A 22,605-nucleotide genomic window follows, 5' to 3' on the forward strand; every position below is an offset into this window, starting at 1 on the left:
GTTTATGATCTCCCACAGCAGCTACTAGCTCCATATGCATACACTGAGCAGATCTGCAAGCAGCAGCACATGGTAGGTTTCAAATCAAAAGTGCATCTTTCTGGCTTGAGCAAGTCCAGCCAGGGTTCCAGGTTCACTCATTCAAAAGTCAAAAATCACTTATTTTTCTTACTGGGGAAAAAAAAAAAATACTGCAGTAGAAATATTCTCAAGATTGGCAGATATTAAATTAAAATTATGTAGCATTTTCTTGACAGCTGACATCCCCTTGGCCATGAATGTTCTCTTCTCAGTGCTCACGTGCATAAGCCTTGCTTTTGCAAACTGTGCTGACAAAATGTGTTGCTGTTATCCAGGTAAGTGGAAATGGAAAGAGAGACCACCAAGGTAACTGTGCCTTGGGATACTGAGAATCATAGAATGGCTTGGGTAGGAAGGGACCTTAAGAATCATCAAGCTCCAACACCCCTACCACAGGCAGGGCTGCCAATCTCCATATCTAATACCAGACCTAATTAATTAGACATATGTAATACTAAATATGGATTCATTGTAGAGCTGTGGTCAGAAGCTATCAAATGTACGGAACTCTATAACCTAGCCTTATCTCTTAAAACAGGTCTTAGTATTGGAACAAGCAATATCTTTTTTTTTCTTTTCTTTAAAATAAACCCTTACTGCCCACATTCAGCTGTGTGCATGGCAGGTGTCAGAGAACCTGTGCTACTTTGACAAATCCAAACAGACATCTCTGGTGTGTGATACACTACTGGCGTAGGCTTTTCTTCAAAGTGTTTGCCCTTGCTACCAGGAACTGCACTGTTCTGTTTGGATTTAGGGTAAGTCAGTCGTTAACCAAGTTCTTAAATCTGCATTCTGTGATGATGTAGTTATGATTCTATAGGAGAAAATATGACATACAGCCAAATATTCTTCTGAGCAGATTTTTCAAGAGGACGCAGGCAATATTGTTCCCTGCAAGTTCTGTATGGTTAATAATTTGTAGTGATAAACAGTTGACTGTCATGTGTACAACGCAAGCACTTCTCTGGAGCCTGATGCAGTATTGTAAAAGGGTGCTATAGTGAATGTGAGCACCGAACTCTCACTTCTTGCCACTCTGAGGAGGCTGGGGCAGAGCTGTTCCAGAGAATAGGGCTGCCTCTCTTCAGGCATCAGGAGACTGTGATTCTGTCCTAGTCTTCTATAAATTTGTACTTGTCAGTAGTCCTTTATATTTTGCCAGAGAGTGAGGCCAGTAAAATGTGACAACTAAGCAGGGCAAGAAGCCATTCCAGAGGTTAAGGACATCATGTCTCTATTTTGTTTAACAAATGATGTACATATAATAATGACTCTTAGTGGAACAGTGTTCTACATGTTGCCAAAAGTAGTGCAAATAACCTCTGCTCTGGCCATCAATCTCTCTTCCACATGGGCATTGTCATGTTGAAGCCATCTATAAAGCCTTGGTTTTCGTATCTCTTCTTACCTCTCAATGTTTTCCCTCATACTTCAAAATTCTATTTATACATCTCCTAGTACATATAAACTGTGGAGGAAGGTGGATATCCAATGATAACCGACTTCAGCTGACTTGCAGGGAAATTATTGGTCTATGGAACTCTGTGGAAAAGGGATGGCCCCGCTCCAGACAGTGAAATGATGTTTAACTGTCTTGATCAGATTAGACTATCTTATTTTCCTTCTCTGTGAGCAAAACCACAGGAGTCAGAGAGGTCTTTCAGTCCCAGAACCAAAGGCATGGTTGTGGCAAACTGTCACCACTTCTGTCTGCTCAGTCATTTTCCTAAGAATGATAATTTCAGTATGGAGAGATAACTGATATAGTCCACCACGTTAATGTTTTATCAAAGTGCGCATCAATTTCACCAGTATTTTGATGTTTTTACTGCTAAGAAAATTAGCTGTATTTTTTTGGCTGGTTTGGCAGCTCTGCCTCTTAAGGAAAATGTAATAATGTCCATTGGCAGTTTTACCAGCAAAAGGGAATGGTATTTTATCAGTCAGCGTCCATTGCAACTGCTGTTTGTAGCATAACACTATCTTTTTATTTTTATCTTCTGTCATTTTATCCCATCCCATGATTTTTCATTCAGCCTTAGTCCACTAGTTCACCCCGATCAACATCATCATTATTTTGTAGGTTTTGCTAGATTACTTCTGAGAGGATTATTCCCAGAGAAGGTATTTTGTTCCCCTTAAGTCTTTCAAAGTGCTTAACTTCCATAACCCTTGTTTTAATCAGTTATTTTTTTAAGAAGTTGGCTTTTTTTTTTTTTTTTTTTTTTTTTTTTTTTCCCTTAGGAGAAAATTCATTTCAATAAATAGTTAATGATTAAACTTAATTTTGAAAAAGTTGTATAACTTCAAGGTTTTTGTATTGTCACACTCCTGCATAGCTGGTTGCTCATCTGCACACCAGGTTCTAGTGATATTGGCTCTAGCCATGCAAATAAGGAATATATGAATAAGTCTCTAAGTTAGGAAGAGCAGTTTGAAGTTTCTGTGTTCCCCTTCCCCAGCAGTTTCCAAAATGTACGTGATCTGAAAGTCTCAATATTTAAATAATGCAGTGTAAGTTGAATTTCTTTCCAACAAAAAGCACACTGAGCTTCAGAAATCTGCTCACAGGCAAAGAAGTTCAATAAATTATTGGCAGACATCATCCTTCAAGATCTGTGAGGGGAGGTTTTCTTTCAGTACATGGGGGCATATCTGTGACTGGTTTTAGTCTCAGTAGTTCCTGTAATGATAGCTGTGAGGGGCGTTAGGCTTCAGCATGGCTTAGCTAGACTCCCAGGGACTGAACAGCCCATGCTGAGGCCCAAATGGGACTGGCATCTATTTGCTTGTTCAGGTTTCTATGTCTGACTGTGTTGCAGCTGTTTCCTTACTCTAATACAAACATGTGAAGCAGAGAAATGACATGGAGGCACCAGTAATCCCCTACAGAAGTCCTGCCTCTTGAATGTACAATTGCATCGAGCGTGCTCTGTGTATATGTTTTTACAGATAAACCAGACCCGCCTGCTGGAACACCTTGTGCATCAGACATACGGAGTTCCTCCCTCACTCTTTCATGGTACGGCTCCTCTTACGATGGTGGAAGCGCGGTGCAGTCCTACACTGTGGAGATCTGGAACTCAGTGGATAACAAATGGACAGACCTCACTACCTGCCGCAGCACGTCTTTCAACGTGCAGGACCTGCAGGCTGACCGGGAGTACAAATTCCGTGTGCGAGCTGCTAACGTGTACGGCATCAGCGAGCCCAGTCAGGAATCTGAGGTGGTAAAAGTTGGAGAGAAACAAGAAGGTGAGTTTTAAAGAGAACTTTTAAGAAATTTGCTTTGGGAAAAAGCAAATTTGCTTGCCGCTAGCCAAGCACTGAATACACAACAGAAACTGAGTGTCTCATACCTAGGTGTGGTTGCCATGCTTCAGACGCCAGCATGGTAGAGCGCCTTCTGTCCTGTTGTTCCTAATACTCTTGATTTTGTGAATTCAACACTTGTATCCTACTTAGCATGTTGAGTTTGCAGTGTTGTGTGGGTGCTAAAAATATTTTTGATTCCACTTAGATAGAAATGTAAAAATACTGTTTACTATCTCTTGACTCTTACTGTTTGCCTCAAAGGGCTAATGGGAAGAGCTGGTGCATTTTAGAAATTATTCTGAAACTTGTACAAATATTTTGAACACGCATAAAAAAATCAACATTATTTTTTACAAAATAGATATTGTATGTAGATTTCCACAACTACCTACTGTGCAAGAATCACATCTATACCCCTACCACACTGGAAATCCCAGAACTGTATACCAAAATGATGGTTTTTTTTCTGTATTTCCAGTCTTTAAGGCTTGGCCAACGTGTTGTATCTCTCCTTCCTTACTTGTGTATGCAGAGCATTGGAGTTTTGAGTGTCTCAGATAATCCTTGTGATATCTTCCATTGCCGCAGAAAGGCAAAATGATAGCAAGGTGGCGCAGCGCCAGAAAGCTCTGTAAGCCTCTCAGTAGGCACTTCTAAACAAAATAGATTGTGTTCCTCTTTGAGTGCTGACTTGGATGCTTTCTGAGAAATTACTTTCCTCTATTAAAAAGATTTAGAATCTGATGTAAATCAGGATGCAGATTCTCTTCAAAGAGGGAAAAATACCATTAAGAGTAGCAATAAAATTGAAAGAAAGTGAGATATTATTAACACTTCATAGTAAATTTCCCTGTGTTTGAATGCCCTCTTTCTTTAGTTGCAGGGCAAACATCTTTTAGAACTGGGGACGTGACTTTTCCTGAGACCAAGCATACTGGACCAAAGCAAACAAGCTATTTTTTAAGACCAACAGTTTTTATACACAGATTTAATACAAAGAGCCTATAGAGTGTGCAAATTATTGTGATAAATATTTTTAGTAGCAAAATGTTTCTTTGGGTGAGAAGAAATTGCATTTTGTTTGCAGGAGGGTAGGTTGTCTTTGTGTTCTCAATTCCAGAGCTTCTTGGTTTTTTGTTCTTGATGCTGCAGCTAGCATGAAGAAAGGACAAGTCATATAGAGCGTGATTTTTCAAGTGCATGAGTATAGCTTTAATTAGAGGCAGTGGAAAATGCGTGTGTTCAGCAACTCTGAAAGTCAGGACATTAAATTGTCATCTATGTAAACACTTAGCTGAGTAACAGGGGATTTTCCATTACTGTCAGAAAGAGTGATTACTAATTTTCACACTGAGGTGGCTGGTACATATCAACAATCCCAACAAAATCCTAGTGAAGAAATGTGTGGGTAACTCTTCACCCTTAATTTCAAGAAAGCAGCTTTAAAATAAAGTTGAAAGTCAGAACATATTGAAGTAGACATTGCCATGTTTGAGGAAAACTGGTGCCATTGGGAAGGTTTCTAGCACAGCTACTCAGAGCTTACCGAGCTCAGATGTATTCTATTTATTTAATTTAGGCTTCCACTGGGGGACCAAAATGTTTCCAGTTCATGTCTTCAATATCGTGTCGCTCCAGAACAGGGAACTGACTTCTTTGTCTGTCTAATCACTATTTGGCATACGCTAACAGCTGGCAGCAAGGTTGGGATCAGCTCCCTTACACAGCCCTTAAAAGGGGAGGAAAATGTGATGTGCTCTCTGTAAGTGTGGTTTCTAGCTGAGGAAGATCTGAGGACAGCTACCCATGCATAGGGAGGGCTTGCTTCCCTCCCTGCTCTTCTGGTAAATGACTGCAAAGCAGCTACTCTGTGTTGGGACATACAAGGGATTGCAAATCCTGCAAAAAGAGAGGAGGGCTTTAGGAACAGATTGTAGACCTGATTGACTTTGCCACCAAAATACAGATGCAGCCTTATACGTTAGATAGGTGATGCCCATCTCAGACCAGTTTCTGTGCTCCCTTCACCCTGTCTTTCTGTTGTTTTCTTGTCACCTACTGCACCTAGCTCTATATTCTGAAGTTCATGATGGCATACAGGGTATCACATTAATGTTTCATAACATAAATTAGTTGACACAGTGGGGATAAATCACTTGGTTGGGCTTGCACTCTACAATGAAAAACTGCAGCTTAGTCAATTACAGGGAGAGTTGTTCAGGTTTCTGCAACTGTCTTTGCAGTTGCTCAAATTGCTGGTCATAGCCACAGGTCTTAGGAACAAGTCCAAGCAGTGTACGTAATATATAACAGCTTTCCAGCAATGGCCCCTTTGCTTCATTCTTGCAGGCAAAGAAATAACATAAAAACCTACTGGCAGTTCAAGTACACAAGAATTAAAAATAAAAACTGGGACACTCAGGCCAGTTTTCACTGTCTTGTGCCATTGAGCTTGCTAACATCTCTGCCTGCCTTTGGGTCCTGCAGAACATTTGGATACCATCAATTTCAAAGCTCAGTCATACTCAGGAAGGTGCACGCTCTCCAAATTTTCTAGTTGTCTTGAGTCTGAAAAATGTGTCTGGAGCTCTGCAGGAAATCATTCTGTGTACGACTGTGCTTTGCTCTTGGTCTTGCAATGACAAAATTGCTTTAAAAAGCCAGAACAGGATTTGTCATCAAATCAGAAGCGTAGTTTTCGATTTTAATATATTTAATTTATTTTCTATTTCACTAAGGCATTCCTAAAGCAATTTATTAGGTGACTGTGAATTGATTCAGAATGCTCATGTTTCTAGTAGGGAAGTAAAAAGCCAAGCACTGCAAAACACGTGAACTTTATTTATCAAGAAACAGTGACTAGATTCTGACTATGTAACGAGTAGAAATGAAGGAGTGGTGAAGAGTTTTTCATTGTGAAGTTAATTCCATGACTGTTTTTGATGCTTAGCCATAGAGTTTACCAGTTACACATGTTACTGTGAATAACATGGGCATTGTTTTTAAGTACCATACCCTATTTAACGAGCTATTCATGTCTTTATTCTCTTCACAGAAGAACTTAAAGAGGAGGAAGCAGAGCTATCTGACGATGGTAAGAATTTCATATTTTAATCAGAACAAATGAAAAGTTGTAATTTTAATTCATGTTTTATGGAGGTTTTAATCATGGTCCCTAATCCTTGTTTGTAGAAGGGAAAGAAACAGAGGTCAACTATCGGACAGTTACTATCAACACCGAACAGAAGGTTTCAGATGTCTATAATATTGAAGAAAGACTGGGATCGTAAGTATTTTATCGTGCCTTTGAAGACACCTTGTTTTCCAAGCTATGAGGCAATTATAAAGTTCAGGCACTCTCACTCTGACAGTATCTTGCACTCCTAGCACTCCAGCAAGGCTTGTCTGTTGCTGTAAAAATAGATTCTAATATATGTAAACCTCCAATACATAAAGACCCTTTATTTCTATTAATTGATATTTTTAATAGACATTACATGCATTTCTTGCAAGGGAAATTGGGCACAAGTATGAATAAAATGAGAGGATTTGTTCATTGTTCAATGCTCTGAAGTCTAGCTGAGAAAAGAAGAACACACTGTGCACTTGCATTTCCATTATACCCATTAGTGGTAACAAGATTATCCTGCCCACAGGCTAGGATCTCTGCTGACAGTGGTCATAATCCCAAGAGCATTAATAGAATTGCTCAGTGAAGGTCAGTGATTAGCCTGGCTGCATTTCTCAGTGCTCAAATTCATGGCTATGTGAATTGCATGCCATGGTAATCTTTGAGCAATTTGTGCTGCTGGTGGTGCTGAAGGCCAGGGATGTTGTATGCTTCACTTAACAGATCTGTCACTTCTAATTGTTAAGTGTATCACATAGGTGCAATTGTGCTTATGCAACAAAGTGAATGAAAAGTACTTGAGACCCTTACATTCAAATTCTAATTTCACCTTCATCTTGAAATGTCATATCATAGCTGAGGTGTTTCCTCTCTGCTACCCTGCAGAGATGTATGACCTGCAGAAAAAGGTGTGCAGAAGAACTAGAGTCACGTGAATGAAAGCCTGGTTTTAGGCATCCATTTTTTAAAATTTCTTGTATGAAAGAACTGTATAACTGGAGTCTCTCTAAATATGGTGCTCATCAAAATGTCTCGTAGGTTATTTTCCATAAAATCAGTATGGAAGAGTACCTGATATGGCAGTATTTTTTTATTTCAGACGGGTGTGGTTGCACAGGAATATTTTATAAAATGTTACTGGTCATGGTGGACAATACGTTGTGAAAACATTTTATGGAAATAGATGTATGTTTTCAGGGGGAAATTTGGACAAGTCTTTAGGCTTGTTGAAAAGAAGACTGGAAAAGTGTGGGCAGGAAAATTTTTCAAAGCATATTCTGCAAAGGAAAAAGAAAACATAAGGGATGAAATCAGCATCATGAACTGTCTACATCACCCAAAGCTCGTGCAATGCGTAGATGCCTTTGAAGAAAAAGCCAACATCGTTATGGTATTGGAAATGTAAGTATAAAGCAGATCATAGAATCACAGATTGTACTAACAAAGTTAGTAACATTGAAATTAATTATGCATACAAAAGTAGCAACATATCTAGACATGGGAGACTGTCAAAAGTGGGTTTTCAGACCTCAGAAACTTTTCTGATCATTTACCTAAATCATTTAAGATGTGTAAGTAACTCCACAAAAACAGTGAAGATGCATTGCAGCCTTTATCGAGTTTGTTTTTGGTCCGGTGTGTGTGGTGCTTTTCTGCAGCTCACTCTTCTATTGCCAGCTTAGGACAGGAGAGAAGAAAAGTTAACTGTAATTCAGTCTCACATTTAGAACCAAAAGATGCTTAAGAAGTAGAAAAATATCTTTCTTTAGGCAGTTCTAAACAGGTATTGAAGAAGTTTGTGTCAATGTCACAAGTTTCACTGACCAGTTGTCTCTTACAAAGAACTGAATATTAGTTCATAACACGCTGTTAGAGGGGAAAAATATGCTTGAAAATGCAAATTTCAGAGCTATATTCTAACAAAATATTTGAGTTTACATGACAAATTCATCTAGGCAAATTTATAGTACCAAGAGGCATTGGGAGTACTTTAGTCTTCATATCCGATTTTGAGATTTTTAAGGTATCTGAAGGGTTTTGTCTGATGTGTTTTTCCTGCAACAACATAAATACTGATTGTAAAATATTTATTTGTAACAGAGCACCATCCAAAAAACTTCCACAGATAAGCACAGTGCTACAGAGCTTCTTAGTGGGGTGGGAATTAGGGGTGTGAGGACAGCAGACACTTTTTTCTTCAGGAAAAGTGAAAGCTGAGAACATGTTCATGCAGCAGAATTCATTGTAAGAACCTGCATGGTGTGGGGTGGAAAGTAAAGGTCAGACTTCAGCAACACAAAGAATGAGCACACATGACCAGCGTGATGTTTGCATCATGCATAGCACACCTGCTTAGTGTGAATCCCATACTTGTGGCAGTAGCAGCTGGAAAGAAAATGAAATCCTGATCCGTGTTGATGTGTTCTTCCAAAAAGTTACATCAGCCACCGTGCTGCTTCTCCAGGCAGACAGCTGCACATCCACGTGCTGTCTGCTGCAAGGAGAAGCAGGTTCCTTGCTGGCTGGGACTGCTGAACAAGATATAAATTGTTAGGAGCAAAAAAGACTTTATCTATATTTGCTTCCTTGGCACTTGTCTCAATGATGTAAAAGCTGCTATTGCATTGGCATATTTCAGAGGCTGGAATTCCGTTATACAACCTTAGTACTTGTGTGCAAGACAGTGCTTTTATTTTTAGATTCAGTTGAACGGGCTGATGATGGTAAGAGAAGGGAGCCCTACTTAGCTTGGAACTGGGAGCTGGCAGGCCTAATGGAAAACAAGGAAATGTATAAAAGGTTTGAATTGCATATGGCTTTACACTCCATTAGTTCCCCTCTGGCAACAAAAGGAGGTTATAAAAAAAAATACAAAAATACCAATGTAAAGTAGCTTTGCTGACCAGTCTAATTATGATGAGATTTTAGTTTGGGATGGATGGCTACAGTGGTTTTGAAGCCTCACATGAAAATTTCCATAGTGTTACATCTATAACAAATTTAGATTTTTTTGATGACTCATTTTGAGTCAACTATTACAGCAAATGAAATCAATCAATTCTTCTCTGAAAATCATCCTATCTGTCTGCTGGAACTCATGTGCAATCTCAGGCATTTCCTTGTTGTATATAAAGAAAGTACTTCTTCCAAAATAAGTATCTCAGTGGAAAACGAACATAAGAAACCAGTAGCACATGGTAAATGGCATTCAGCATTGGGAGCTGAGTGCCTTCAAGTGCCTTTTTTGCATACTTCAGATAGTTTATTTTGACATGGATAATAAGATTATTGTGTTGAAAATCAAAATTATTAAAGCAGAATCGCAGCCGTAACCTTTGCGTGTCCCCACTTGGTGTGATTAAAGCTGGCACAAGGTTGTTGTTTCAAAGAGAGATGTATTAAAATGTAGTGAGTATTTGCCCGGGCAGTTCCAGCATAGATTCTTCTCACTGTTCCTCTCACTGTTCCTCCAAGTCTTACTCACAAAATCAAACACTTCTAAATGTGTGTTCTGTGCCTCTGTAGAGAAGAGTATTTTCCTCACACCGACCTGATCAGACAGATTCTGATGCAGCTGTGTGAAGGAAGCTGCTACTGCTGTGTGTGTGCAGGACCTTGTCTGCTTTGGTTCAGTTCAGCTTCCTAACCCATGAAAAATTAAACTGGATTTACATCAGGACATAAATGGAAAAACATATATTCTGTTCACGCGCTTGAAGTTTAATGTAATGATGTTACCATGGTGTCTAGAGATTTTAAAGGAAAAGCAATGTGCAGATGCATTAACTGTAACTCATTTCCAAATAATATGATAAAGTGACACTTGAGGCAATGACACAACTTCTGGAAAAATTTCATTTTAGGGATCTGAAAAGTATGACAGCTTTCTGTTAAAAAGAAGTGATCGTTACTCATGTTAACAGTCAAAAAGGAACCTTTACTTTTTTAGTGTCAGGATAGTTACTGTGTGGAATTGCAGAGTGCTCCAGTTATCAGCATTTTGCAAGCAGATGTTTTCACAAACACCTCATGTTACGAATGTGCTGTAATCCAGTGTAACCCTGTGTTTGTGAAGCATATGCTGTTCTTTTTAATTTCCATATTAGTAGAAACTGCAGTGGCATTTCTGATTATATATCTTCTAAAATATTATAGCCAAAGTAACACATGTGTCCAGAACTCCAGATGTTTCAGTTTCAGTTTAGGACATAAGTATGTATCTGACAATCTGCAAACACTGCAAAGCCATTTTTTACTTATGTGTTTTCTTTCTGTAACTGAAACATGGAATTACATTTGGCAATAAGCATGAATGTTGCAAAATATTAAGCCATATAAAGACCATGGAATGTTTCAACTAGAACTGATTTCTAATAGCAAAGCTGCTCTGCAGCATTTGCTCTATTCTGTGTGGGTCATTTATCTTCATAAAAATAAAAAAAAAAGTATTTCCCATCTTTGGACACGAGCAGATGATGAACCAGTTGAGTGATTACTCAGAATTAAAAATAAATAAATAAAAAAAATTGCCCTTGCATCTTGTTTCACTAAATCTGGGTGAAATGTGCCACTTTCATTCCACAAACAGTTCTGAGTTTCTACCCTGTGAAGACCTCTTATTTAACATCTTAAATGAGCATAAGCATGGAGTTGACTTACAAGGAGTGTTACGATGGCTCAGCTGGAAATACCTGCACTGAAAGAGTTGTGGGATATATCCTTGCCCTGCCATAGCTAAGGGGAAATTCCCACTGAGCTCACTTGGGTCAATTATTTACCCTTTGAGCTTTGCATTCCAATTAACCATATCATTTTAATTCTTCCCTCGTCAGACATTCTTTGGCACCCTCTGTCTCTCTTCTTCCCAAACTCCTTTTTGTTAATCACTAGAAGTTTTGTTTTCCTTTTCTGCAACCCATCCTATACTTTGATATCACACTCTTGATCCACACTTTTTTCTCCTCATATCCTATACTGTAGTTTATTTCTAAAAGATATTATCTGCGCTTGTGTAGAAATGGGAGCAGTGAGAAGCATAAGTTTGGAGTATGGGATGGTATTACAAGCAGTAATTTATATTACAAGTAATAATTATGTCAGTTGGGTGGCAACCATTTTGCACACACCTTAGGGCCTGGTGCAAGAGGCTGCATGCTAGAGGCAAGATGTAAACCCAGCTATCTCCTTGCGGGCTGGGACAATAATGTGGCTGTTTCACAGTCCTGACCTGGGAAAACAGACTTCAGAATAGCAAAACCTATTGTCTTATGCTATACACGAGAGGTGAATCTTCCTATGTAACAGTTGTGTGTTCAGATAATGCTATGAAAAAAATATGGATTGCATCCTGAAGGAACTACTGTAAGCTTGAATTATTTGCATTTGTGTGAAGGAAATGAAAAGACTACAGAAGTCCTTTTCTTTTTTTTTCTTTTTCTTTCATAGGGTTTCAGGAGGAGAACTCTTTGAACGAATCATTGATGAAGACTTTGAACTGACAGAGAGAGAATGCATTAAATATATGAGACAGATTTCAGCAGGAGTTGAGTACATCCATAAGCAGGGTATTGTCCATTTGGATTTGAAGCCAGAAAATATTATGTGTGTCAACAAGACTGGTACAAGTATCAAACTCATTGACTTCGGACTTGCAAGAAGATTAGGTAATAACTTTTCTGTCTACTTCAGTATGGCATGGGGAAAAGAGCAGGAAAAACAGTAATTTAATATTATATCAATATTATATTCTTCTGTATAAAAGAGTAAACAGACATTTTTCATATGAGTAAGAATGGTTTTAGGAAAAAAATATAAAAAGGGAAGATAAGACATTCCAGAAAGAGACGGGAGCTCCTCATCTTCAAAAGGAGTTGGTAGTGAAGTATTTACAAAGCAGCTATTTGCTTCTGTGGCCAGGAGTATAACTGTAGGTTACGTGGTGAAATATATAGTAGTACTAACATGAACAGATATTTACATTTACTCTAGGAAACTGTAAAACTTTCTGACTATAAGTAATAGAATGAAACCTGAATCCCATGAATGTTACAAATACTTGAGACTTTTTTAACAGCGGACTTTAAAGTGATGCTCTCAAAGACTTTTGGATATGGACAGTTGCATTCAATTTTCACTTCACCATTAGTGTTACAACTTCCCATCCTAACCAGCAGCACATTGTTGTTTATGTTAAATATGTGAGGAATGCCATAAAAAAGCTGTGTTTAGGTTGGGCTCAAAACGATTAATAAAATGTCACTACTTAAAAATAGCCTAACAGAATTGAAAAGAAAAAAAAAAAAAGGCCCATTTGACAATCATCTTCTCTTCCAAAGCTGCTTTCAGCAGCTTCTTATCATTCGTTCTGGAGTAAGTTTTTCAACATGATCTGCAATTTAAAAGTGCAAGGCCTTGGAGGGTTCCTCCATCTGTGTCACCTCAGCTCTAGAAAGCTAGACTTGATGGTCTTAGAGGTCTTTTCTAACCTCAGTGATTCTGTGATTCTATGAATTGTGAACTGAGATTTCTCACTCATTTGCCATTCATTTGATTCAGACAGTTCACATGCATTGCTGCTCTCTAGACGAGGAGGCCCACAGATAGATTCTTAGTAGTAACTTTCCCTCCTTCCCTCTTTAGTCAAAATTATATTTAGTGCTTATTATAAAACAGAACAATTATTATTGGAACAGTGGAGTTTGAAATTACAGACTTCTGCTTTTTGTTGTCTGCCTACCTGCTGCTCAACCCAGTTCTCTTGACAATTAAAAATAATAGATGACTACATGCCCAAGAACGTATTTTTACTAAAACAAACCAAAAATGGTGCATTGAATGAATACAGGAGACAAATCTACTCATCAGATTTTCAGGTGATGGAATTCCAAAAGGGCATTACATGAATCTCAGTAACATGGACACTGAATTCAGAGAAAAAGGTGTTTATTCCATTCATTAAAATAGAGCAGTGCCAATTCTGTTCCTTCATCAGCATGGAGCCCATGGTTTTCTGGGAGCACAAGCTGGGTCTTGCTCTTGTTAGGGAAGCAGGAGAACTGTTTTGTGTTGGTAAGGGTTTTGTTATCAGATATGTGAAAGACTTCATCTGCAGGTATTCCAGCAGGTTTCATCAACAGGAGATACGCATGTAGCCACAGAAGGCGTTTTTATAGAAACTTCTTCAGCTACTTTAATAATGTGAAACCACAGTTAAACTCGCATTTAGCAAGAGGAAGATCCTACTGTCAGCAGTCTGTTCACACCCATTAAGCTTTCCATTTTTTCTGGTAATGTAGTGGCATTATTGTATGCTGCACAGTAGACCCTGGTTGGTGAGCTGCTATAATTATGTCCTGTATAGCAAATCTCTAACATATCTATAATTATTTTTTTTTGTTTAATATATAGAAGGTTGAGACTTATGAGCACTGAACCTGATTTCGATTTTACAATACTGTATGTTCATCTGGCTTAATATGTTACTCTTTCTTGCAAAGTTCTTGCTGTTTCTTTCATAGCCTGCCATCCTGCACAAGTGGCTTCTTTTTGCCAGCTGTGCTACATGGTGCACTGACAGCACATTCCTTCACTTGTGTTCCTTCAAGCTTTGTGATTTTGGAATTGACTGTCCAATTCACTTTGGTCTGACAGACATGGGATTAGGAGCCCTTGTACTCCCACCATACCCCGAGGCAGCAGACAGCACTCAGCCAAGGAACTGCCAAAGGGAACAGTGACCGATTTTGCATTTCAGCTAACTGAGATTTATTTGTAATTTTTTGTAATAATGTGAGTGAATGGCTTCAAATATTCCATGTTTCTTTCAGTTTAAAAGAAATTAGGATCAGCTCCTTCTGCTCTGTTTTCTGCTGCTAATTAGTTCTCTTCTACTGTCAGGAAATACCAAACTGCAGTGGGATATTTTCCTGACCTTTTTTGGTGTGCCGAGGAACACATGTAGAAAATTGTTCAAGATAAACTTCTTGAGGGGAAGAGAATGGTTTTTGAGTACTGTAAAGATTTTTTTATTAATCAGTTGATGATATACTGTGTCGGGAGCCCGTCAACTTTCTGTCTGAACTGAATGATATCCAAACACAGATCCTACTTGTGTACTAGGCTCGTAAACATCTGGGTAAAGAACTGACATATTATTGCCCTGGAAAGGTCTTTTTTCTTTTTTTCTTTTATATGCACAAAATGCTGTATCAGTTCTTTCACACTGTATGCTTGCACTCAAATGCCATGCTTTCAAAAAACGTTTATGTGATCCATGGGCAGCACATTTAGTACACCAGCCTCCTGCATACACGCTGGCTCGTGGTAGTTTACACAGTGCACAGAAAAGCTTCCAAACTTGGATGTGAAACATCTGAGCCTGAGATTCAGACGATTGTGATGAAGCTTTTAGAAAAATGGGTGCTTTGTGACAAATTTTGGTATTTTTTCATAAGTACCAATGTAAATACATGTGGATGCTGACCTTAGAAAGAAAGCAGTGATGAAAACAGTATCTCAGGCTTCCTGTTTGGGCTTGGAAGGGCAATCTCTCATTGACAATATAGAGAGAACATGGGCCTTGTTCTTAGCTAAATCAGTTTAGGTTGAGTACAGAACAAAAGGATCTGCCTTTTGGTGTAAAAAAGTTATTTTGAAGGCCAGTCAGCCAGCAGGAAGGATCTCGGTGTTGGTGAACTTGCATGCAGGGAACAAGGCAGTTTCCTTCTCGCTGTTTGCATCTCAGAAATGACCTGCCTCTGTAGATTGAGGCTTCTTAAAGCGGAGGTAGCATGTGAAAATGATGTTTCCACAATGAATTTTCTATCATCACAGCATTTACAATGGGGAACTGGTGCAACTGTGAATAATTCACTGTAGTTGTGCTTAAATTTGCTGCAAGTGTGCTGCTTAATCTGTAGGGAAGTCATTAACCCCTCAGTATCCTTCAATTTTCATTTTGTGTGTTGGGAATTTACGTAACTTGAAAAGGTAGCAGCTTGTTTGTATGATTATGTTGAAAAGTGTGGTAATGGGAGTTCAGGTCAACAAAAATTTCTCTCATGATTCAGAATTGTGGGCAAGTAGCTTTTAGGGGAGTCTTCTCAAAACTTTGACCCATGATTTATGGTGGGGTTTTTTTTTCAAGCTTTTCTCTTGATGGCCAAGCTGCAAATCTCTGTATGTGTGGATACCTGAACAGATGCAGGACTGGAATCTGTTACATCTGCCTTTCTTCCCATACATATCTGCTTTGTGTAGATGGTAATCTCTTTGGGAGAGGAATGGTTCCCCTCTGTCATTGTACAGTGCCTCATCTAGATGCTCCTCTTGCACACAAGATAAACGCAACATAATGGATCTCACTTAAGGCTGATTATTCAAGTACATGTGCAGACTGGACATGAGTTTCTTAACCCAAATCCAAGCTTGTCTCAAGTCAGAAACAATTTATTTCCTGAGATTTTTCTACTTCTAGAAAACATTTTTTTAAATTGAAAGTGATTTTTTTCCCAACCCCTGCTGTATTCTTTTCAGCTTCCTTCCTGCCCGTGCTTGCTTATTCTTTTCTTCTTCTTCCCATTTTATTTGAAATGAGCATCAATGAAAATGTGCTGCTTCAGTTAAAAGATATTGATTCTATTTCCTGTTTGAACTATAAAAATATGTTATAATAAAATAATTATTTCTTATCATTACTGTATTTCTGCCATAACATGCAGATCCCTAAGCTTTAAAAAATCTTAGACAATTTGTTAAAACCCTTTTCTGACCCTGGAATCCTGAAATCCTCTTGTGAAACTGAGTGAACTCTTTGCAATACAACCTCCTTATTTTGTGTCTTGCACCGTGTTGTGTGTTAGAGGATGCTTAATATATAATTCCCTTTTTTATAATTATTATTTATGTTCCAGCTAAGAAAATAGCAGCTCACTCATGATTTAGTTTTTCTGATTAGAATCGTTAACAATACCACAAGCATATGTGCAAAAACTGTTTTGTTTTTTTCTTTTCCTGGAGAATTATAGTTTTTAAAAATTCAAATGCGGCAATTAATGGTTTTCTCTTTCATCTTTCACAGAAAGTGCAGGTTCTCTCAAAGTTCTCTTTGGGACACCTGAGTTTGTGGCTCCGGAAGTTATAAACTATGAACCTATTGGATATGAAACAGATATGTGGAGTATAGGAGTCATCTGCTACATCCTGTGAGTATCTTCGCTATTCTTAATCTCAATCCCAACAGTTTCTGAACATACGAAATTTCCACCAGCTTATGGGTGTTCTCCACATTTCAGGCCTTTTATATTACATTTAAAAGCTCCAGCATGGTTAATAAAATATCTCTGATCTGTGAAGCAGTGAACTACAGAATTAGCAGATGTAGAAATTTAGCCATTTAGTGTTATACATCTTACATCACAAACCAACCACATTTCTCATTTAAAAGCCAATGTGATCGCATTTAATTATTGATTTCAAAGTGTTTTTCCTTCCCAGCTGTTTAAGTAACATGTTTGGGCGTATACTCGTAACTCATCTTCTCATTCTTTTATTCTCAAGAGAGAAAATTTTTGTGTAATTCTGAGGACTTTCCATTCAGATTACATCTCCCACGGGACAGACTAAAATATCCCAGCGTTACTGTATCTGTTCACAGTGCGTTTTGATTTATTATTAAGTGCAAACCACTGAATAAATTCATTTTAAAAGCAGCATGGATCAACCTCGTGGACATATTTTAAAGAACAGTTGGCTGCAGCTCCTGGTTACACACTGTGGTACTTGGTGCAGTCTTTATGTTGACAACATGTCATTATGCACTTCAGTGGGTTTAGAGAAATGTCTGTGGAAATAACACCTCCCAGGTCTCATGCCTAGAACAGCAATCAATCTTCTTCCTACTGTGACTTTGCAAATGTGATGCTACATAAATGAATGAGATGAAACTCAGTCTGGAGTGTGGTTGTTTTTCCCTCACTGCAGTTTCAATAGCAAGTAAGTAGAAGATCTTCTTTTCACTTGTTTTCTTACCAGGCTTCTGTCAGTAACTTGCTTTCTTTTCTGGAAGAACCCTCTTCTCCCTGCCTGGCCTTTTCCCCTCATCTCTGCTCACTCTTACTTGTCAGCCTATTCTTGTTCTCATACCCTCCTCATTTCCAGACTAAGCAACATCATTTTCTTCCTCATCCTGTGCAAAAGCTACTGCATTATCTCTCTTACTCCCAGCCAAGACGAATACTTCTGTTATCTTCTGTTGCATATGTGAAGTGTGCTATACTCTTCAAGGTCACTTTGCTCTGCCAGTTTGTTTACAGGACCTTCATTTTCCATTTAGTACCAGCATTTTTTTTCTGGATCTTGAAAGCTCATTTGGATCATCCCGTAGTTCAAATAATTTAGACCACACAAGCTGTACTCAGAAGACAAATCCATTTATTTCTCTAACTTCTGAGGTCTCCTGTGTTACTGAGCACGGGAAGAGTGGTGTGGAGATCTCAAACTGCCTGTGCAGCAACGAAAAAATCACCAGTGAAATCGATGCTGCATTGCCCTCTAGAGGCCTTTTACACGTTAAGAAACAAACTATTCAAATAAGACACGCATATTTGAGGTTTCTAACCGAAGTATACGATGAGTTTTTGTGTGCTTGAAATATCAGCAGGCTATTTCTTTTGAGAAATGTCAGGCATGCGTGGCAAAAGTTGGCAATGGCAGTTGTGTGTGTTCCCCAAGGGAAACCAAGCCAAGGCTTCTGCTCCCATACAGTGCACACTGGTCATGTTGTCAACATCATAGGGCGAAGGGAACAGGTGAAACAATTGTGAAATGTCTTGCCAAAGATCAGTCTGCTGGCAGGGGCAGAAATGCTTCTTCCCAGTTCCTCTGTGCCATCAGAAGTGAAGAAATTTGTATGCTGGTGGGATTGGAGAGGTGTTGCATCTGATCTGATATGCCTTGTGAAATACTTCATGAAATAACTTGTTTGTAAAGATGTCTTTAAGCTCATTTAAATCCTCATGAAGGTAAACTTACATTACCCAAATGCAATGAAAATCTCCTTTTTCATGCGTAAACTATTGCCACAATAACGATTAGCAGTACTAATCAGCATTTGTCTTTCTTGCCATAAGAACAAAGTAATAGTGGTTGGGGAGAGCTGTGAGGAGCTGAGTCATCACTTGGACTTTCCCTCCCCACCCGGAGGGACAGGCTCCCAGTCTGTCTTCACTTCCTTAAAGCCCAGCTATTTTTGCCATCTTTCAACTCAGAGCCATTATCCAAAAGGGACCATCACATCATCATTACAGAATGCAAATAAAAGTCATTGAGAATTGGATCTCTCATTAACTGTAACTCTGCTTTCCTGTTTTGATTGCATGCTCAGAACTGCCAAATCTCATGTATGAACTCTAAGACTCGCTCACGTGGTGTCTGCCTCCTGTACCATCGCTGTGCTCGTATCTCAGCATTTGTGCCCTCTCTTGCTGATGTGGTGAGTCAGATCATGAAAGAAGAGTTGAGCACTGCAGTGGCACTGGACATAAGCACAAGGCTGCTCCAGACAGCTGATGGCCCAGAGTTGCTGTGCCCAGCACATGCTTTAAGTGAAGTTGCAGGGAACGCTGAGAGACTTGCCAGCATCTCTTTTGTGATAGGATTTGGGACAGTTGAGAGGGCTGCAACCTGCCTAGAGAGAAACATGCTTCCAGTATGCCCTGCACCACCAACAAACAGCCCAGGTGCAGCAGAGCTTAAGAGCTACTTAAGAGATCTCTGTTGGTGAAGGGTCTTCCCTACAGAATAATTATTAGGTGGGATGTTTCCTCAAGTAAGAAACAGGGTGAAGTCATTCCGCCAAAACCCTTCAGGTAAACCTCTCTCCTGCCATACAGACAGAAGTACATGTATTGCACTCTGCTGCATATCTCCCTTACAGCATGATTTACTTAATTCCATCCTACAGCTCACGAGTATCCTTTCCACATTTCTAAGCCACAAACTAAATCCTTTTAATCTTTTTGGATAACTGATTCAGTCCCATCTCTTCATCACTCTCTATTCTTCCTTAAATTTCCCTGTTTGTATTCTCCACCTCATGCTTTTTATCTTCCACTTTTATCTTGCTCTCTGTCCTGTTCTGCATCACAGTACTGTTCCACATACTTAAGTTGATCTATTGCCTTTGAAGTAACAGGCTACAAATATTGTAGCTTGTGTATATCATCTCCATTTATGTCTATTTCAGTGTTTCTTTTTGCGTTTGCTGTAACCTTTATCTAATGAAGGTTAAAACCTCCTGAATTCTTTCCAGCTCTTTCTGTCCAATTTAGTCCAGGCAGAAATACTTGTTTGTGACTTTTATATTTCCAGTTCTTTACAGTGATCCATTTGGATAGCCAGTGCTTCTAATATTTATTAATCTGAAACAATTTCTAAATTTTATCTTTTTCTACACAGATTTCAGCCAAAGATCTCAGCTCTGTATTCACACTGACAGAAGATAGCACTTTTCCTTCTGTCACCTTGGAATCTAACTAATACAAGTTCATTGTCTGCCTAGGGATACATACCCTGATTCTTCAGACATTCCCTTTCATTTTCATTAACTGTCTAATTCATCGCTGCTCCTTTTCCTCTGTCGTTCAGCAGTTAGGTCAGTTGAAAGACCTTTTAGCATCCTTCATCTTTTGAGTGTGCATATTCAGGGCTTCGACGCCTTTGCTGTCTTGCACTTGGCTCTATACTATATTAAAAATTTAAGACTTGTTAATATAAAGATAAGAGAGCATTCTTTTTTTCTTCAACAAAGCAAGCTAAGAGGCCTTTAATGCCAAGTCTAACGCTCAAAAGAAAATGAATTATTTGGTCAGCAGCACTGGCAAAGTGTGATTCCACACTAATCCACTAAGCATGTAAAACAAGGATGCCAGAGTACTGGCATGGCTTCAGCAATGAGCTGTGTTCCTTTACGTGGGCATCAGTTGTCCATTTCTTCCTTGCAATCACCAGTGTAGGAGTGAGTCAGCCCTGCTCTAAGGAAGCGGTTGTTTAGTACAGTGGATGCACATCTCCAACAAATGAATCTACTGTAAGCTTTATTTGTAAAAGCATTCAACTACTCCATGATCTCCAGGGTGCAGCCATTATCACCTCTGCATAAATGGGCTTATGTGGCATAACCTGCCACAAGGCCGAGGTAACTCTTCATACTGAAAATTGTTACTTTTTTCACTGTTACTGCAATGCAAAAACTGTAGGCAGGAGCTTGGTGTCAGAACAAATCAGTTGCTGTTGGAAACTCTTCTTGCAGAGTAATGCTCAGAGCACCATTTTACGAGACATGCAGCAAGCCCATCTTTCCTGGGTTGGAGACAGTTCTGGCACAAAGGCTCCCAAGTGAAAAGCTGTGGTTGTTGTTACGTAGGCACTGGTGACTGGGGACCACATTGGACCCTTCTGATCTTGGCATTTCTATATGTGCAGTCAGAGTTTCATTAGAACAGGCAAATAAACGCTAAGGGTTGCCTTGAGAATAAAATATCTTTCTTCTTTATTTAGAAGTGGAAACCGTGAAAGACTTTCTAAACAAATGGTTCCAACATGCCAGGAAGATGCCTGCTTAAGTAGCTGGAAAAATGTTTTCAGTAAACATCTTGCTTCTTGTCTAAGAGTAGCTTCACAGTGTAAGCTCAGTATTAATTTTCTGGAGAGGTAGCTCATCTTTATCACTTAGCTTCAGCATTCCAAAAGGAAATTGTTTCCATAATCTGTCAAAAGAGTTGCTCAGCCATTATTACTTTAAATGGCTATTAAGAAATGAACAACCAAGACTTAGGTCAGTGAGATCTGTGATAAAGAAAAGAATTTCTGAGTATAACCTGCATAAGTTTCTGGGCTGGTTTTCCTTTTGCTTTCTGACTATACACAAGGATCCAGTTCTTCTTACAGGTATTTTCATGACAAAGCAACTGATTCACAATGTAAAACTGTGGTGGACTGACAAGGTTATTTTCAGCTTATAAATTTACAACAGCACATTCAGAAATGCAAAAATATGTTCACTGAAGCCTTTGAAGAGGCACTGTTACAGTGGTGTTTGGAAATGGCAGATTAATGGGTACCAGTCAGGTAATTAAACAAATGCATGGAGTGGTTTGATCCTATGAAAGCAGATAAGATTATAGCAGATAATCCTGTTGTGCAATTCTTCTTTAAAAAAATAAATAAATAAAATAAAATAAAGCCAACTAAAGCAACCCAACTATTTTTTACCACTCTAATCTCCTCCTATTTATCCCTCATCTGTCAAAAGCTGTGTGTGACATGCCGTCCCTTTGCCCAGAAGGCTATGTGTCTCTCCAAACCCCGCACCTGCAATATCAGTGTGGAGCAATGGGCACCATCTGTAGCAGTCCCTGCAGCATGGGAGTGATCTCTCAATAAGCAGCTTTAACCTCTGGACATGGGCCAAACTATTATTACAGCACAAGAGCTGCATAATACTATTTGTGGTAATACTATGCAGAGGTCACATTTGCTATCCTTCGACAAAGTGGGATTGTTTTTTCTCTGGCTACCCAAGTGTTTCCTCTGGAAGTTTAGCAGCATGAAGAGCATCTCCTAAATTGATGGTGAATTAAATAAATATTTCACAGAGCTTTTGTTAGTATAAAATGTGAGCCTTTTGGTAAGCCACTGAATTGGTTGAGAGACTACTGTGCTTGCTACATAGTCACAAAAGAGACAACTTAGAAATCAGATCTGTAAGAACGGTGATACGGATGAGAGCTTTTCACCTCCTAAAACATTACAGAAAGAGAATATTTGTTGTTGTTAATAGGAAAGTGCTTAAATATTGTAGTGGGGGTAGCTGTAAGGCTCTGCAGGAGGGCTTTGTGGATTCTAGGAAGGAGTTTTTGCATCAGCAACACACCTGCCCACGGCTGCTGATGTGCATGAGGGCAGAGCAGAGTCCCTCATTCTGTGGTGGCTGCAGCAGCTCTGCAGTGCTGTCAGGTATAACATGTGTCTCTTCCAGTAAACTGTGTCAAAGTCAGAGAACGGTTACAGTAAAGTAG

General features: G+C 39.0%; 1 protein-coding gene across 1 annotated transcript in view; it reads left to right on the forward strand.

Annotated features, from left to right (window-relative positions):
* The window catches only part of MYLK (myosin light chain kinase), a gene marked incomplete at both ends in the record, with an annotated part of 175,412 nt that overhangs the window by 145,364 nt on the left and 7,443 nt on the right, over window positions 1–22,605 (forward strand). The window contains 6 exons of the mRNA XM_079539151.1: window positions 3,037–3,339; window positions 6,455–6,493; window positions 6,592–6,685; window positions 7,727–7,930; window positions 11,975–12,192; window positions 16,608–16,731. Coding sequence (XP_079395277.1) covers window positions 3,037–3,339; window positions 6,455–6,493; window positions 6,592–6,685; window positions 7,727–7,930; window positions 11,975–12,192; window positions 16,608–16,731 — 982 coding nt within the window. The remainder of the gene's footprint in view (window positions 1–3,036; window positions 3,340–6,454; window positions 6,494–6,591; window positions 6,686–7,726; window positions 7,931–11,974; window positions 12,193–16,607; window positions 16,732–22,605) is intronic.

This window comes from Tetrao urogallus (genome assembly GCF_951394365.1).
Source record: "Tetrao urogallus genome assembly, chromosome: 8".
Taxonomy (NCBI): domain Eukaryota; kingdom Metazoa; phylum Chordata; class Aves; order Galliformes; family Phasianidae; genus Tetrao; species Tetrao urogallus.